Genomic DNA, 17,228 nt, shown 5'->3' on the forward strand with positions numbered 1-17,228 from the left:
TTTTTGTTGTTGTTTTTTTAACAGTTGGCTGAAGCCGAATAGAGGCTGCTAGGATACGGCATGTTCTTCCCTATTACTTTAAGTCCAAATTATTTTCCTTCTGCAGATGTTCACGTTTCTAATACAACCCCATTCTAGTCAAGAGTCCTCTTATTTCACAAATGAGGAAACTGATGTTGAGAATGTAAAGCAACTTTCTCAAGGTCACACAGGTCATAATATGCAAGAAGCAAGAACTCCAGTGCAGTTTTTCCTCTGCACATTAAAAAGCTTCTGCTGTGTGTGGGGGCTGGGGGCATATGGGAAATCTCTGTACCTTCCTCTCAATTTTGCTGTGAACCTAAAACTGCTCTTTAAAAATGTCTTAAAATTTTAAAAGAGAAGAAGAAGAAGAAGCTTCTGCTTAAGACAGACCCCGCTCAGGTCAATCAGTACTCTTCCAAGTGCTCAGAGAAGTCAGGCAATATCAGTTCTGATTTCTTTCTCAAAATCTTCCCACTGCCTTCTATTCCTTTGTTTCACTCTGGTCGGGATTGTCTCTGGCACTGCTATAATCTGGGCATTCCCTTTGGTTCTCCTCTGTGTTTAATTCCCATTTTCTGGACCTAAGAAGTTCTTTTTCTTTGCATTACTCTCACATTTTTAAAAACACATCTTCTAGGAGCTTACTAAGCTCTTAAAGGAGAAAAACATTCAAGATTTTGTGTATCTAATCATATCTCTATTCTATTTTCACACTTGACTGATAATTTACCAGGGTATAAAATTCTACTTTAAAATAACTTCCCTCCTTAAATCAACTATACTTCAATAAAATAAATTTTTTAAAAATTAAAAAAAACTTTCCTCCAGAATTTTAAAGCCATTGTTCTGTTTTCAGCATCACTGGTGATAACGCCAGTGCTATTGTGATTCCTGCCATTTGTCTATGACTGGTTTTCTTTCTCTGGAACCTTTCAGAATCTTCACTTTACTTGTAGACTTAGTATCTCACAATTATATGCCTTACTTGGCTTCTGTTTTTCATGCACTGAACTGAGCGTTCTATGAGGATTTTCAGTTTGGAGAGACTAGTATTATTTCTCAGACAATTTCACCCTCTCCATGTTCTTTAAAAAAAATTTTTTTTTAGAACTTTAATTCTAAATGTTAGATCTCTTAGATTGAGCATAATTTTCTTATCTTTTCATCCTTGACTTTCACCTTTCTTCTCTGAGAAATTGTCTTCTAATTTAACCTTCTGTTGACTCCCATATTTCATTTTTAACATTTTTACTTTTGGAGAGCTCTTTTTTTTTTTTTTTTTTTTTTTGCGGTATGCAGGCCTCTCACTGTTGTGACCTTTCCGGTTGAGGAGCACAGGCTCCGGATGCGCAGGCTCAGCGGCCATGGCTCATGGGCCTAGCCACTCCGTGGCATGTGGGATCTTCCTGGACCGGGGCATGAACCTGTGTCCCCTGCATCGGCAGGCGGACTCCCAACCACTGCACCACCAGGGAAGCCCATGGAGAGCTCTTATTCTCTGATTTCCACAGCATTCTGTTCTTTTTTTGTGGATACAATATCTTCTTTTATTTCTTTGAGATTGTTAATCATAGTGTTGTTTTTTTTTTAAATCAAGCTTCCTTCTGACCTACAGATTGCCTGTTTCTTCCAATATTTTATCCATATTCTTTCTTCCTTCCCCTCTCCCCTTTTTTATAGTAGCTTTCCTCCAGTGTCCGTTGAACCTTAAATGTACATTCATATTTAAGTGTGATGCTCCAAGATGCTGATTAGAAGATCTGGGTGGGGTAGCATTTGTTGACTGGTAAACTTCATTATATGATGAACAGTGAAGGTAGTAAACAGCCCTTTAAATTGTGGGTCCCAAAAGTCATTGTGAGGACATCTTCCTTCTAGAGCCATTCATCTTCTCTCAGAAGAAGTCCTTCAGTCCTGCCAGGACTGGTGGAAACAGTACATGTGGCATTTTGGGGAAGATGACCAAGGGTCCCAGAGGTCAGCCAGATGTCCACTTAAACCTCTTCTTTTCAGCCTATGCCTCACCTTGTCCTTTTGGACTTGTACCCTCTAAATACTATCCAATTTCTATAGAGGGTAAATCTGTTCTGCAAGAAGCAGGTTAGGGGTGGTTGGCTGATTTCAGCAGGAAAAAGAGTCCTGCCAAGGTTTAATTATCTGTATACAGACTTTCAGCCAATTCCCTGTTAACAACCACATGCTCCTCTCTCTTTCCAAGTTGCCTCCGGGTTCTTATACTTGTTTTTTCTTCTGAGAAGATGTTGAAATACTTCCGCTGCTCATGTCTCCTCTCTGCTTATGGTTTAATAAATGTTATACTCCTTTACTGTATTTTAGTAGAGATTTGCTGAGGAAGAGAGATGGATACATGTTATCAATCTGCTAGGATGAACTAAAAATCTGGCTGAATAACTGTATCCTGTAATCGCTAGAAAAATCTCATTTATTCACTCCCAGATGCAATAAAGTTTGCATATTCTTAAACAGTCCTAAAAAAATAAGGAATTAATTAGTATCACATTTTATAAATTCTGCAACACAGAACTGTGTGAATCTAGGAAATCGAAAGCATCAACTTCTCTAGCTAACACTTTTAAAATATAAATACTTTTACCATTTGCCTTAACTACATTTCATATTGAGATGGCATGCCTTTAAATAAAACATCTTAAAATTGAAAACTAAAATCCATTTTCATCTGTATATACCATGTGACTCTTCTGGGCACAGGCGATTCATGGTTTTTGTGATTTATTTTTAGAGGAGAACACTAAAGAATGGAACAACCACAGCTTGTTACTTTGCAACAATTCATACTGACTCATCGCTGCTCCTTGCCGAAATTACAGGTGAGGAGATGAAAGGATGATTTACGGACACGTGAAGTATGTCCAGATCATGCTGGCAGTGACTTATACTTGTGAGCAGTCCTGCCTTTTAATTGCTAGAATTTATCACTGCATTTCTTGCAAGTAATTAGGTATTTGTGTATCACTGTGGCCCTTGAACTTTTTCTGTTGTTTAAGTAATTTGATTATTTACTTTTAGTTTTTGGCTGCAGAATGATGTAAATGGGTCTGAATTTTGTGTATTAATTTAGGGCTTTTTGGAACAGGTTTACTAATTCTAGCAATAGCAACAGTTTATCTATCAGCAGATAGATCTTAGCTGTTGGCTAGACTCAGGGCACTATGCTAGATGCTGGGAACATAGTAAAACGGAAAATAGTCTCTGCCCTTGAGGAACCAGACAGGATTAACTGATTAATAGGTACGTGCACTGATTAATGACTTTAATAATAGCTGTACTGCTTTTACTAGATGCCTGGTATTGTGCAAAGAACTCTACGTGGATTAGTTCAGCTCAGTTGCAGACAGCCTTCTGGAGCAGTTATTCAGGTCCTTGTGTTACAGATGGATAAACTGATCCTCAGAGAGGTTATGTAACATGCCCAAGTCACACAGCTAGTAAGCAGAGCTGAGACTGGATTTACACTGATGATTCCAAAACTTGTACACAGTACAGTGCCTAGCACATAGCAGGTGCTCAGTAAATACTGTTGACTGATGTGCTGACACTACTGCTTGCTGGCCAAGGTAGTTTATACCAAAGACCTCAAGGGTGACACTGAAAGTAAATATTGCAAATTTTGGAGGAGACAGAATGAACCCAGAATTGGATCACCTGGGAAGATTTCATTGAAGGGATCTTTAAATTGGGTTTTGAAGGGAAGATAAAATGAGGAGAGAGGAAAATGCCTTTCAGATAGGAAAGATGACATGGGGGTATGGGGACAGGAACGTTCATAGTGGATATACAGGAGGCAAGGTACAGAGTAGCTGAATTAAAGGGAAGGATTCATGGCATGGTGGGATGGGAGAGGTTGGGCAGAGGGGATGGTTCAGTCTCTGGAGAGATTCAAATATGCATCAGACTCAAAAAAGTTTTCAGCGAGATGAGGTATGTGATGAAGGTGGTGTTTTAAGGAAGAATAATCTAATGGCCAGGTATTACAGTGAATTACAGGGGAAAGAGAGAGATAGAAAGACTTCTGAAAGACTCAAGACAGAGGTGGAGACATTGTTGAAAAAATGAACATTGCCTCATGTAGCATCAACTTTCTAGCTGAAATAGAATTCCTCTAGAACCTTTGATAAGCACGAGGTTCTTCAGTGCTGAGAACTGCTGGTAGGAGTAAGTAAAATCCCCCACAGATAATGATATTGGCACTGCTACACTTAAGAATAGCAACAGTATCTTTTCTAAGCCCATGTGCCAGCCACTTTACATACATTATTGGGTATAGTCCTCATAACCCTGCACATAGCGGAGGACACTGGGCACATCTGGGTTTAGACCTTAAGCAAATAATATCCTTCATTCTGGGAGTAATCAGAGGAGTAAGGTGCTAATGGGAGAACCTTTACTACTTACAGAATTGATCGAGTTCTTGTTATTGTTCTTAAATGGTGTGATGATCTTTTACATTCTCACTTATGTTTTTAAAACGATTTTAATTTAAGATGTTTTAAAGAGGCTTAGTAAAGGTACAGTTTGGGAAAGAAACATGACTTTAGATTCTTTTTGTGTGTGTCTCACAGATAAATTCGGGCAGCGGGCATTTGTGGGGAAAGTCTGCATGGATTTGAATGACACTGTTCCAGAATACAAGGAAACCACTGAGGAATCGATCAAGGAAACAGAGAGGTATGTTTGTCTTGATTTGTCTTATGGAGTTGGAGATGGGAAAAAGAAACCTCTTTAACCCAGGCAGAATGTGCACATATATCACTGCCTGGATTTGCCTAACTTCATGAAATTGATCTGATCCTAAGGAAAATGTTGCATGTCAGTACTATTTTTGTATATCAAATCGTATGTTAAAGCCTCTGGGAACTTGTTATAGGACTCCTAGGGCAAATCCCTTTATAAAATGAAGGATTTTTTAAAAAGTAAATGATTTACCCACTCCTTGTCCTTCGTTATAGACTGGGGCTTCTCCTGTAGCTTAAACTTATTTTACATGGGGATATGCTAGTGATACCATAGGTACTTTTTCTATATTTCTTTAATGGCTTTTCCATGGTGCCTTGAGGATTTGACAAGGAATTCTGTTGTATGACACTCAACATCAAAGAGATATAGAAGAAAATTCTTTAGGTTTAAATCTTGCCTAAGACCAAACATATCCTGATGCAAGTGTGAGAAGTCCAGCTTTTCTCCATTCCCCAGGCCTCCTTCACCTTAAGTGTGTCCTCTGTAAAGCGTGACTTAGGTGCTGCTATGTTCCCTTAGAGAGAAGGAAGCACACACTTTCCCTTTAACATTTGGCCATATGCTCAACTTTTCTATGAATCTGTGTTTGTGGGAATAGTGAACCCTGATTCACATTTTATTCTTAAAGAAAGGATTACCAGAAAGCAGGAAGCTATAGCTCACAAATATTTCCAGCCAGGGCAGAAACAGTTATTTCATAGGCCCTACAGATACCACCATCCCTGCAGATATATTTGGTAAGATCACCATCCCTGTCACTACCCATTTCACAACCATGTCTGGCCTATTCCTTCTGCTTTACTCCAACATCCATGCCCAGTAGCATTCAGCCTTTGAAAATAAATGATGCTATTGTGATTTTGTGAGCAAGCAGCTTCCACTTTAGGGAAACTGGGAGTAGAGAGCCCCATGGCTTCTAAACACCTCCAGATACACAGGACTCCATGACTCTGATATCCATGGAACATAACATACTGCAGTATTCCCCCAAACAGAGCTTAAGCTAGTAGAATGTCTTGAGTGCTGTGGGAATACTTGTGAACAGCCTGGCTGACGTTAGATGATAAAATTGCATTTCCCTGTGATTTTGCACTCCATCGCTCTGGCTGCAAATGAGAAAGCAGGGTAATTACTACTTGTTAATCCTTAATCAGTGGTGGTGAAACATGTGCAGCATTAGAAATGTTTACATGGAAATCAGGACATGTAAGGGTCATGTTTTCGTGCTTTTAAAAATTTAATTTGAAAAATGCCTAAATTTTCTAACTTCCCGTTTGTTGCTTTATTTCAGATTTGTGTCAGAAGTACTCCAAAGGAATGTAAGTAAACTTGTTCCCAGCTCGTTTTTTAATTGCCTTCCTGTTAGTTGTAGGATTTGTTATTAAGCTGTTTGGTAGAGGTTAGCCTGTATACGTTTGGCTTATTCCATGCATGCAGAAGTATTTTCCTAAAGCCTTAAATTGTTTTCATGGTGGATGCATCAACTCAGCTCAGGAAGGTCGGGCGTTTTTTACTTTCTCAGTGGTTTTCCCTCCCTCTCCTCTGGGACCTTCTAATTTCATAGGACAGGCCAGTAGGGAGGCAGGAGAGGGCTTCATGCATGTAGACAGATTGGTGGCAACTGGATGTTGTGGCATGGTTTGTTGGCTACATCACCATTGGCTCTGGCCTCTTGTACCCCCTGATCTGGTCTGAAACACAGGTGGTGTCCAGTCCTGATGCCCCAGCCAGACTGCCTTGGTCCATAGATGTGTGCATGTCGTGTGGCCTGCAGGCACTCAGCCAGGCACCCCGTTCCACAGTGCCCTGGTGTTGGTGATCCTGTGAAGACAGTGCTGTTTTCTGTCCCACCCCCAGCAGGCTGGTCTATGGCTCTGCTGCGCAGTGTCTTAGATTTGCAAACCAGACTTGAGGCCTCACCATTTTTTAAGGTCTGATTGGAAGCCACAGAAAACCTCAGTATTTCTTTCAGTCTAATCTTGGGAGACCTAGGTGCAGCTTTGTGGATCGTTATCCTTGCCGCTCTTCTATGAATCCTTCTCTACTGCTCAGCCTCAAAGGTGACATCAGAGCCATGCCTGCAACTAATTAACAGTCCTCAGGGAGGCCATGGCCAGCATACCACCCCAAGATGTCGAAAGGGGAACAGGCCACCACTTCATTCTTAATCTTCCCAGCACTCTCCCTTAAAACGTCTCCTCTGCCTCCTAATCCTCTTCATAAAAGCCACCCAGTCTAGGCCTGGTCTGAGCCTTCATGTGCCTTGCATTTGAGATGGGATCTTCTTCTACTGAACTTGGTGCTACAGAATATACCCTTCCTTGTTCTCATCCATGAGCCATTTCCATGAAACCCAGCGCTTCTATCCACTCCTGGAATGAAGGACTATCCCTAGAGATGAAGACATAAAATCATTTTGTGGTATGATATGCATTTCCTTACCAAGTGTTTTTGATTATTTCCAGTATTCTAGAGTGCAGCCCATAGTGACACCACGTTTTTCCCTTTCCTGCTCTGAGACTTTGTTGGGTGAACTTGGAAACATCGCGAAGACCCGTGATTTGCACATTCAGGTGGGCACTTTTCTCCTATTTGCCTCTGTCTAGACCTGCAAGACTTCTCTGTACCCTAAATTCTGGCAGTAATCTCGTAATCTCCAATTCTTTTACTGAGGTTATGGAGGAGGTGGGTTTCCCCTTTTCTCTTTTAGTTCTTTTGGTTGGCAATTAACGTGACATAAAGCAGATTAACAGGAGAAAATCAAATTTATTATGTGCATACAGGAAATCCACATAAGTATGAAGAATTCCAAAGACAGAAAGGCAAGGTGAGGTATATATATATTCTGGACTAAGTAGAAGGAAGCAGGGGTCTGAGGTTTCAAGGGGAAATAAGGTAATTCACTGGAAGATAAAAAGAGTTAATATTTGGTAAACAAAAGTTTGCTGAACCATTCAAAGACAATGGGACACAGACAAGTTTGTTCAAATGGGCTTTGCTAGGTCCCTCTTGTCTACCATGCCTAATACCTTACTACGGTTATCTATGGTAATAGCTCCTTCCTGGGACAGGCCTCCTATCTTAAATTCTTTTAGGTGGTAAGGAGGGAGTTCAAAGGTTCTTCCTAAGTCTTTTGGACCTTGATTGGTTTTTAACTCAAAATAATCTACATGGGCTTCCCTGGTGGCACAGTGGTTGGGAGTCTGCCTGCCGATGAGGGGGGCGCGGGTTCGTGCCCCGGTCCGGGAGGATCCCACGTGCCGCGGAGCGGCTGGGCCCGTGAGCCATGGCCGCTGGGCCTGCGCGTCTGGAGCCTGTGCTCCGCGGCGGGAGAGGCCGCAGCGGTGGGAGGCCCATGTACCGCAAATAATAATAATAATAATGTAAGGTCGGATCTTAACAAATGGCATCGCGAAACAGAGGAAAGCTTCAAGTGAGCTTTATTAGGGGGCGCTCCCGGGCGAGGTTCACTGGTCTGAGAGAAAAGGGCCAGAGAAGTCGCACCTGGGCGAGGGTTGGGCAAGATTTTATAGGGCAAGAAGGGAAAGGGGTGTGGTGAGTCTGGGGGGGCACAGGGTATTCCTTATTTGGTGGTCTCTTCGGGTATCGTGGCAATATCTGGTGCCGGTTGCATCAGTCTTGGGACCGTTAGTCCCGCCCCTCGAGGCGGGAAGGCTGGGCTGGGTGGAAAGTCCCCAGGTCAGTACCTGGAACTGGGTGGTCCGGAATGTCTCCAGGTCAGTTTCTGGAACTGGGTGGTCCGGAATGTCTCCAGGTCAGTTTCTGGAACTGGGTGGTCCGGAGAGTTTCAGTCTGATGCAACCTGTGAATCTGATTGCGTTACCCTGCCTCTGGCCAGTTGGCCTTACAAATAATAATCTACATGCCAGAGTGGCACATCTTGGGGGCGGCCTGCCTTTAGCCCCATAAGATCTCAAGATACAGCATCATAGGACATAAGGTCCCTTACAGATATCACCTAAATCTAGTTCTTTAATTTTTTAGTTAAAAAAAGTTAAGAAACCTGAAGTTCCTTTTGCCTTCAATCTTCTCTGATCTGGCTCCGAGAGATGAGGACATCTTAAGTAACCAAGCAAGATCAATGGCAAACTGGTTACCTGGTCTCTGTAGGATACATTTAATGCATTTCTTTCCTGCTCTCTTTTATTTGATACTTTCTCAGTGTTCTAGTCCTTCCTTTTTGGAGGAACCATCTATTATTTGAAAAGCAAAAAGAACCTAATTTCCACCTTACCCAAACGGATTTAAAAGCCCTTTTGTTCCAAGTTTCTTAATTTAAAATCAGGAACAAAACAGTATATCTTACTTTGTCATTAAGCGGTTGCAATTTAGGAATAAAACACTTTCTAAATCTTCCAGCTGGGTTAAAATTGGGAGCTCCCCTGCCCCCATACTGCACTAAAATTCTCCCTCTTAAGAGCTATCTTAAAACAAAGGGCATATCGGGGAAAGGCAACACATAGATCCTTTATCATTTTTTAGGGTGGAAGTTTTTTTTTTTTTTAAGTTTATCTTGTTAGGACTCATTACTATTTTCATTCCCCCCCCTTTTTTTGATGGGCTATGATATTCAATCCCACACAATTACAGGGGAGGAAAAAGTTATCCTTGACCTATTTAGGGTCCCTGGCTGGGCCTGAAAGCTAAACTGACAAAGCTAAACAGGAGAAAAGCATACAAATTTATTTCATATAAGGTTTACATGGCACAGGAGCCTTTATAAGGAAACAAAGACACAAAGAAACAGACCTGAGTATTTTTATGTTAGGTGTGGTGACAAATGTACAGTCCTGGAGGAACATAAGTTAAGGAGTACGAGGTAAGTATAGTAAACTGGGGGAAACTTAGCAAGGCCTTTTTCTTCTTGGTTCCCTTTGTCTTCAGAGATAAAGATGCTCCTTTCCTCTATGTATAGGGCAGGCGCCTCTCATTTACAAGTTTTTTGACCCGTTTCAGGGGAAAAGGGTGGGGGCAAAATCAGAGTGACCTTCCTGCTTCTGCCATTTTCTCAAACTCCTTTGGCATAAAGTATTCAGTATTCCAAGGTGGCACATTTTGGGTTCGTGTGTCCTGAATCCCAGAAACACACAACAAAATCAAGTATATACTTACTGGCGTTGTATATATGTGTATAACTGCATATACTCAAATCTACCAAAATGACACAAATCTCTTCTGATGCCCATGCCCATTTCTTCAGTGGTCTGGAGTTCCTCAAGGCCAAGGATAGAACTCATTCTGCAGGTAGAACATTCTGTTTTTAGTCCATTGCTGTTGTTTTATTTATTTGGTTATGCATACTCTACCTCAAGGAGAAAGGGAAATGGCATTGCTGTTCTTGGAAGTGGTAACTTGCTCATGAGTTATTTCCCATTAATATATGGTCATCACCAGTTGGTCAGAAATGATTTTTGTTTTAAGTGCGGGGTTGGGATGGTTACACTTACGTTGTGTCTCCAAAACACTTTATGCTGTCTCAGGTTTGTGATGCCCTGGAGAAAGGACAGTGCGGGGGCCAGGACTCACTTGTTTTGCTTGCATGTGGATTCTTATAGGCTCTTTCTTGACGACCGCAGGACTGCCTAGCTCTGTTATTTTCAAACTGTTTCCTGCAGAAGAACTCATCCTGGAAGCTGACAAAGGGGATAGAATGGGGACGGGGTCCCAGAGTCCTAACCCTGCTTCATCCTGCGTAGCAACTTGTTTATGCTGTTTACATATTGAATTTCTATGATTTTTTAAAATAAGAATAACACATCTAAAGCTAAAAGAATTTGGAAAATCACTCATCTATCCCAACCCTTTTATTTGAGAGGTGAGAAAATGGAGGCCCAAAGAAAACAATGGGCTCAACCCTAAGACACATAACTAGGGTCAGAACTTGGGCTAAAATTCAGCTTTTTAATTCAAATTTCAGCTTTCTATGAGTGAACCATGATCTGTCCTTTTGATGGCCAATGAACTCTTCTTAAACGGCCAACACCAGAAGAAGTAGGTGACCATGAGTAGCTAGGCTCTTGACTCTCTTCAAGGAGTAGTTTTTATTTTTACTTATTCTTGCTATAGTTTGGAATTCGAAAAGACTTTGTCAGAAAAACATTACATGGGTTAGGGTTAGGATATTACATGTTCATATAATTACATTTTCATAGTTTCTTTGTCATATATATCTTATATAATAAGAATTGTTTCAAATAAAATACACAAGAATCATTTTTTTTACATAGGCAAGTAGGAACCATCCATATCATTTGGGGGTAGGAAGTATAATTTCTAATGGTATTTTACATTAAAAAATTGAAAATACTTCTTTTCTTTTAGAGCCATATAAGTGAAAATCGTGATGAAGTTAAAGCTGTGAAAAACTTATACCCTGGTTATAAAAACTACACAGATGTGTATGATAAAAACAACCTTCTGACAAATAAGGTAAGTTGTACATCATGATATAATCTATATGAAGCAGGGCATATTTATCTAAATTTTAAAATCTCAGTAGTAATCTTCAGACTTCTATAATACACGTGCTTTTGCCAAACTAAAGTACAGAGTGTGCATATGCATGTGTGTGCAGAATTAAAAATGGGCCTGAAGTTTCATCCCTAATGAATAAATCATTAAATTTATTGGTAAATAAATCTAAAAGCTTCTTTGAGGTGGGAATGTCATGTGGTCCAAGGACATTTTGTCAGTATCCATTAGAATGTAAATGTGCATTCCTTTGAGTTAGAAAATGTATTTCTGAAGATCCATTCTGTAAGGACTATGAATAGGGATGTTAATTACATATGAAAGTTTAAAAATGGCTATCAGTGGGAAATTGTTTAAATCACAGAACATAATTAGAATTTTATCCAACATTCACAAAGAATGAAGTATACAGACTTACTTACAAGGAAGAGTGTTTGTACAGTATTGTTTGATATGTGTGTATACGTGCGGGTGCGTGCTCACTTAGCAAACACTGTCTGGAAGACACACATTGAACGTTAAAAGTGATTCTTCCTGAGGGAGAAAGCAGAGGACTTTTTACATTTTATTTTTAAACACTCTAAGATTGCTTTGTAAAAGAAATGAGTATTACTACATTTATAATTAAACAATTTTAAGTTAAAAAAATTAATATGAGGGCCTCCCTGGTGGCGCAGTGGTTGAGAGTCCGCCTGCCGATGCAGGGGATACGGGTTCGTGCCCCGGTCTGGAAGGATCCCATATGCCGCAGAGCGGCTGGGCCCGTGAGCCATGGCCGCTGGGCCTGCGCATCCGGAGCCTGTGCTCCGCAACGGGAGAGGCCACAACAGTGAGAGGCCCGCATACCGCAAAAAGGAAAAAAAAAAAAAAAGAAAAAAAAAATTAATACGAGTGAGGAGAGACCTCATTACAACAATATACCCCCTGGCCTTGGCATTTAATGAAATGTATGAACTGCATGGAGAGTTTAACTATTACAGCAAATAAATTCTTAGGGACTTTGTGCTCAGAGATCTGAATGTGACTGATTTGAAAGGTTAATACTCTGCATAGATCTTGTTTATGCTACATCATAATTTTCATCCTTCTCTACATATATTTCTATATAATTAATAAATTAGCCTTCAATTTGCATGTTAATTTTACTTGCATAGAGGTCAACTGGACCAACCCTCATTTATTTTATAGATTAAAAAAGAGAGAAAAAGATCCACAAATGGGTGGGACTTTCATAATCCAATGTTTTCACAGGCCTTTTCTGAGGTGTAATTTGTACACAGTGATTTTATACATACAGGTAATCATCAATGTTCTTGTGAAGATGATAACAGATAAGTCACAGCTTTTATGTGCACCTATAATATCTTGTTGTGAGTGAGGACTGACTTAAGCATTTTTGAGTGGTAGACTCCATATAGGATGCTCTTCTCTCCAGACAGTGATGGCACATGGCTGCTACCTTTCTGAAGAAGAACTGGATGTATTCAGGGAACGAGGAGCATCCATCTCGCATTGTCCCAATTCTAACTTATCGTAAGTAGGCAATTATTGATTAGTAGATTATGAACGTTTGGGTTGCAAAGTAGCAGCCAAATACCTTTGTTTTCTCAGTCATTCCTCCAGTATCTCTCTTCCGTAGTTATGTTCAATTGGGATGTGAACTAGATAGAAGGATACCTACCTATACTGTACTGGGGAGACAGCACTTAAAAGAGGCTATTTTTTGCAGAGTATGCATTTGAAGAGCACCACATCTCTTAAAATTTCTGAGTTTGCACAAAACAGAACAATAGGAAACAGAGTTCAAAACCAATAGCACTGAGAACTTAGAGCTAAGGACCGAAAGAGTGGATGTGCCAACCAGGTGTTCCAGAGAGAGTGTACTGACCTCATACTACTTTGTGTTGTACAAACTACTAGAAATGTGCACATTATCAGAAATGGTGCAATGCTACTAGAAGCCAGCACCCTTCAGTAAATGTCATGCATGCTGCTATATCTGATGAGGTGCACTTAGGAGGGGCCTTGTCCTACTGTAATTCGCCCAAACAAAATATTTATACCTGGTTCTTAACCTTTGAAAGGTTATAGATGCATAAGGGAATCAGATGAAACTTGTGGTCTGGATCTTCAGAAAAAAAAGCCCATAGACACAAAAATGCTGCATCTAATGGCAGGGAATTCAAAGATTCCATAATGCCAATCCTTGGATGCTAGGCTAAGAATTCATGCTCCGTGATTAGATACAGAAAGGATTTCTCATTTCTTGTGTTAGTTGGCCCAGAACGGAGCTAGAGGCAGGTTGGGGTGGATTATTCATATATTCATTCAATAAATTTATTAGCTTCTGCTAGATTTTTTTTAAACATCTTTATTGGAGTATAATTGCTTTACAATGGTGTGTTAGTTTCTGCTGTAAGACAAAGTGAATCAGCTATATGTATGCATATATCCCCATATCTCTTCCCTCTTGCATCTCCCTCCTTCCCACCTTCCCTATCCCACCCCTCTAGGTGGTCATAAAGCACCAAGCTGATCTCCCTGTGCTGTGCGGCTGCTTCCCACTAGCTGTTTTATGTTTGGTAGTGTATATATGTCCATGCCACTCTCTCACTTTGTCACAGCTTACCCTTCCCCCTCCCCATATCCTCAAGTCCATTCTCTAGTAGGTCTGCGTCTTTATTCCCATATTGCCTTTAGGTTCTTCATGACCTTTTTTTTTTTTTTCTTCTTAGATTCCATATATATGTGTTAGCATACGGTATTTTTTTTTTACATCTTTATTGGAGTATAATTGCTTTACAATGGTGTTAGTTTCTGTTTTATAACAAAGCGAATCAGTTATACATATACATATGTTCCCATATCTCCTCCCTCTTGCATCTCCCTCCCTCCCACCCTCCCTATCCCACCCATCCAGGTGGTCACAAAGCACCGAGCTGATCTCCATGTGCTATGTGGCTGCTTCCCACTAGCTATCTATTTTATGTTTGGTAGTGTATATATGTCCATGCCACTCTCTCACTTTGTCCCACCTTACCCTTCCCCCTCCCCATATCCTCATGTCCATTCTCTAGTAGGTCTGTGTCTTTACTCCTGTCTTACCCCTAGGTTCTTCATGACATTTTTTTATTTCTTAGATTCCATATATATGTGTTAGCATATGGTATTTGTCTTTCTCTTTCTGACTTACTTCACTCTGTATGACAGACTCTAGGTCCATCCACCTCATTACAAATAGCTCAATTTCGTTTCTTTTTATGGCTGAGTAATATTCCATTGTATACATGTGCCACATCTTTATCCATTCATCTGTCAATGGACACTTAGGTTGCTTCCATGTCCTGGCTGTTGTAAAGAGTGCTGCAATGAACATTGTGGTATGTGACTCTTTTTGAATTATAGTTTTCTCAGGGTATATGCCCAGTAGTGGGATTGCTGGGTCATATGGTAGTTCTATTTTTAGTTTTTTAAGGAACCTCCATACTGTTCTCCATAGTGGCTGTATCAATTTACATTCCCACCAACAGTGCAAGAGGGTTCCCTTTTCCCAACACCCTCTCCAGCATTTATTGTTTGTAGATTTTTTGATGATGGCCATTCTGACCAGTGTGAGATGATACCTCATTGTAGTTTTGATTTGCATTTCTCTAATGATTAAAGAGGTTGAGCATTCTTTCATGTGTTTGTTGGCAATCTGTATATCTTCTTTGGAGAAATGTCTATTTAGGTCTTCTGCCCATTTTTGGATTGGGTTGTTTTGGGTTTTTTTTATATTGAGCTGCATGAGCTGCTTGTAAATTTTGGAGATTAATCTTTTGTCAGTTACTTCATTTGCAAATATTTTCTCCCATTCTGAGGGTTGTCTTTTCATCTTGTTTATGGTTTCCTCTGCTGTGCAAAAGCTTTTAAGTTTCATTAGGTCCCATTTGTTTCTTTTTGTTTTTATTTCAATTTCTCTAGGAGGTGGGTCAAAAAGGACCTTGCTGTGATTTATGTCATGGAGTGTTCTGCCTATGTTTTCCTCTAAGAGTTTAATAGTGTCTGGCCTTACATTTAGGTCTTTAATCCATTTTCAGTTTATTTTTGTGTATGGTGTTAGAGAGTGTTCTAATTTCATTCTTTTACATGTAGCTACCCAGTTTTCCCAGCACCACTTATCAAAGAGGCTGTCTTTTCTCCACTGTATATTCTTGTCTCCTTTATCAAAGATAAGGTGACCATATGTTCGTGGGTTTATCTCTGGGCTTTCTATCCTGTTCCATTGATCTATCTTCCTGTTTCTGTGCCAGTACCATACAGTCTTGATTACTGTAGCTTTTAGTATAGTCTGAAGTCAGGGAGCCTAATTCCTCCAGCTCCGTTTTTCTTTCTCAAGATAGCTTTGGCTATTCGGGGTCTTTTGTGTTTCCATACAAATTGTGAAATTTTTTGTTCTAGTTCTGTGAAAAATGCCAGTGGTAGTTTGATAGGGATTGCATTGAATCTGTAGATTGCTTTGGGTAGTAGAGTCATTTTCACAATGTTGATTCTTCCAATCCAACAACATGGTATATCTCTCCATCTATTTGTATCATCTTTAATTTCTTTCATTGGTGTCTTATAATTTTCTGCATACAGGTCTTTTGTCTCCTTAGGTAGGTTTATTCCTAGGTATTTCATTCTTTTTGTTGCAGTGGTAAATGGGAGTGTTTTCTTAATTTCACTTTCAGATTTTTCATCATTAGTGTATAGGAATGCAAGAGATTTCTGTGCATTAATTTTGTATTCTGCTACTTTACCAAATTCATTGATTAGCTCTAGTAGTTTTCTGGTAGCATCTTTAGGATTCTCTATGTATAGTATCATGTCATCTGCAAACAGTGACAGCTTTACTTCTTTTCCAGTTCGGATTCCTCTTATTTCTTTTTCTTCTCTGATTGCTGTGGCTAAAAGTTCCAAAACTATGTTGAATAACAGTGGTGAGAGTGGACAACCTTGTCTTGTTCCTGATCTTAGAGGAAATGTTTTCAGTTTTTCACCGTTGAGGATGATGTTGGCTGTGGGTGTGTCATATATGGCCTTTATTATGTTGAGGAAAGTTCCCTCTATGCCTACTTTCTGGAGGGTTTTTATCATAAATGGGTGTTTAATTTTGTCAAAAGTTTTCTCTGCATCTATTGAGATGATCATATGGTTTTTATCCTTCAATTTGTTAATATGGTGTATTACATTGATTGTGTATATTGAAGAATCCTTGCCTTCATGGGATAAACCCCACTTGATCATGGTGTATGATCCTTTTAATGTGTGGTTGGATTCTGTTTGCCAGTATTTTGTTAAGGATTTTTGCATCTATGTTCATCAGTGATATTGGCCTGTAGTTTTTAGATTTTCATATTTTGAGGATTACTTCATATCCTTACTTGTTTTAGAGTTCTTGCAGAAGCAGAACATGATGTGAGGATTTATGTACAAGTAATTTATTTGGGAGGTGATCCTAGAAGCACCTTTATGGGGTGAGACAGAGAAGGGAAGGAAGACAGTAAAGAGCATGTCACCAAGCTAGTTACCACCATGGGTTCCTGGAATTTAATCCTTCCAGAAAACTCAGGGAGCCAGTGTACAAAGCAGACCTCAAAGACAACCTGCCCAAGGGGTGGGGGAGCTGGAGTAATTATACCTAAACTTATCAGTTATTGGTGGAGGGCTGCTGGGTGGGTACGAAGTGGCATGAAGTCCCTGCAACTTTGGACCTTCCCCAATCAAGGGCAGAGCAGGCTCTAGCCGAGTGAAAGAGCCTCCAGGCAAAGAACAGGAGGTGCCAGCAGTCAGAAGTCTAGGAACTTTGCAAATGAAAATGTTCTACATCAGTGGCAGTATGGGAAAGGCATGAGAGCCACAGCAATGTGTTTCTGGAGTGTTTGTTTTGAGAGGTTCCAGAGGCTTTTAGTTTT

The 17,228-nt window shown here is 40.1% G+C and overlaps 1 protein-coding gene and 1 long non-coding RNA gene across 2 annotated transcripts in view; one reads left to right on the forward strand and one right to left on the reverse strand.

Moving 5' to 3' along the window:
* GDA (guanine deaminase) overlaps positions 1 to 17,228 on the forward strand; it is a 136,661-nt gene that overhangs the window by 72,778 nt on the left and 46,655 nt on the right. The window contains exons 4-9 of the mRNA XM_060100991.1: positions 2,786 to 2,873; positions 4,626 to 4,731; positions 6,092 to 6,119; positions 7,266 to 7,373; positions 11,143 to 11,250; positions 12,728 to 12,825. Of these exons, the coding sequence (XP_059956974.1) occupies positions 2,786 to 2,873; positions 4,626 to 4,731; positions 6,092 to 6,119; positions 7,266 to 7,373; positions 11,143 to 11,250; positions 12,728 to 12,825 (536 nt within the window). The remainder of the gene's footprint in view (positions 1 to 2,785; positions 2,874 to 4,625; positions 4,732 to 6,091; positions 6,120 to 7,265; positions 7,374 to 11,142; positions 11,251 to 12,727; positions 12,826 to 17,228) is intronic.
* LOC132491930 (uncharacterized) overlaps positions 9,431 to 17,228 on the reverse strand; it is a 125,955-nt gene continuing 118,157 nt past the window's right edge. Inside the window, exons 4-5 of the long non-coding RNA XR_009532770.1 lie at positions 10,348 to 10,454; positions 9,431 to 10,059 (exon numbers count right to left, since the gene is read on the reverse strand). This is a non-coding gene — a long non-coding RNA (uncharacterized LOC132491930). The remainder of the gene's footprint in view (positions 10,060 to 10,347; positions 10,455 to 17,228) is intronic.

Source organism: Mesoplodon densirostris, chromosome 6 (genome assembly GCF_025265405.1).
Source record: "Mesoplodon densirostris isolate mMesDen1 chromosome 6, mMesDen1 primary haplotype, whole genome shotgun sequence".
NCBI lineage: Eukaryota > Metazoa > Chordata > Mammalia > Artiodactyla > Ziphiidae > Mesoplodon > Mesoplodon densirostris.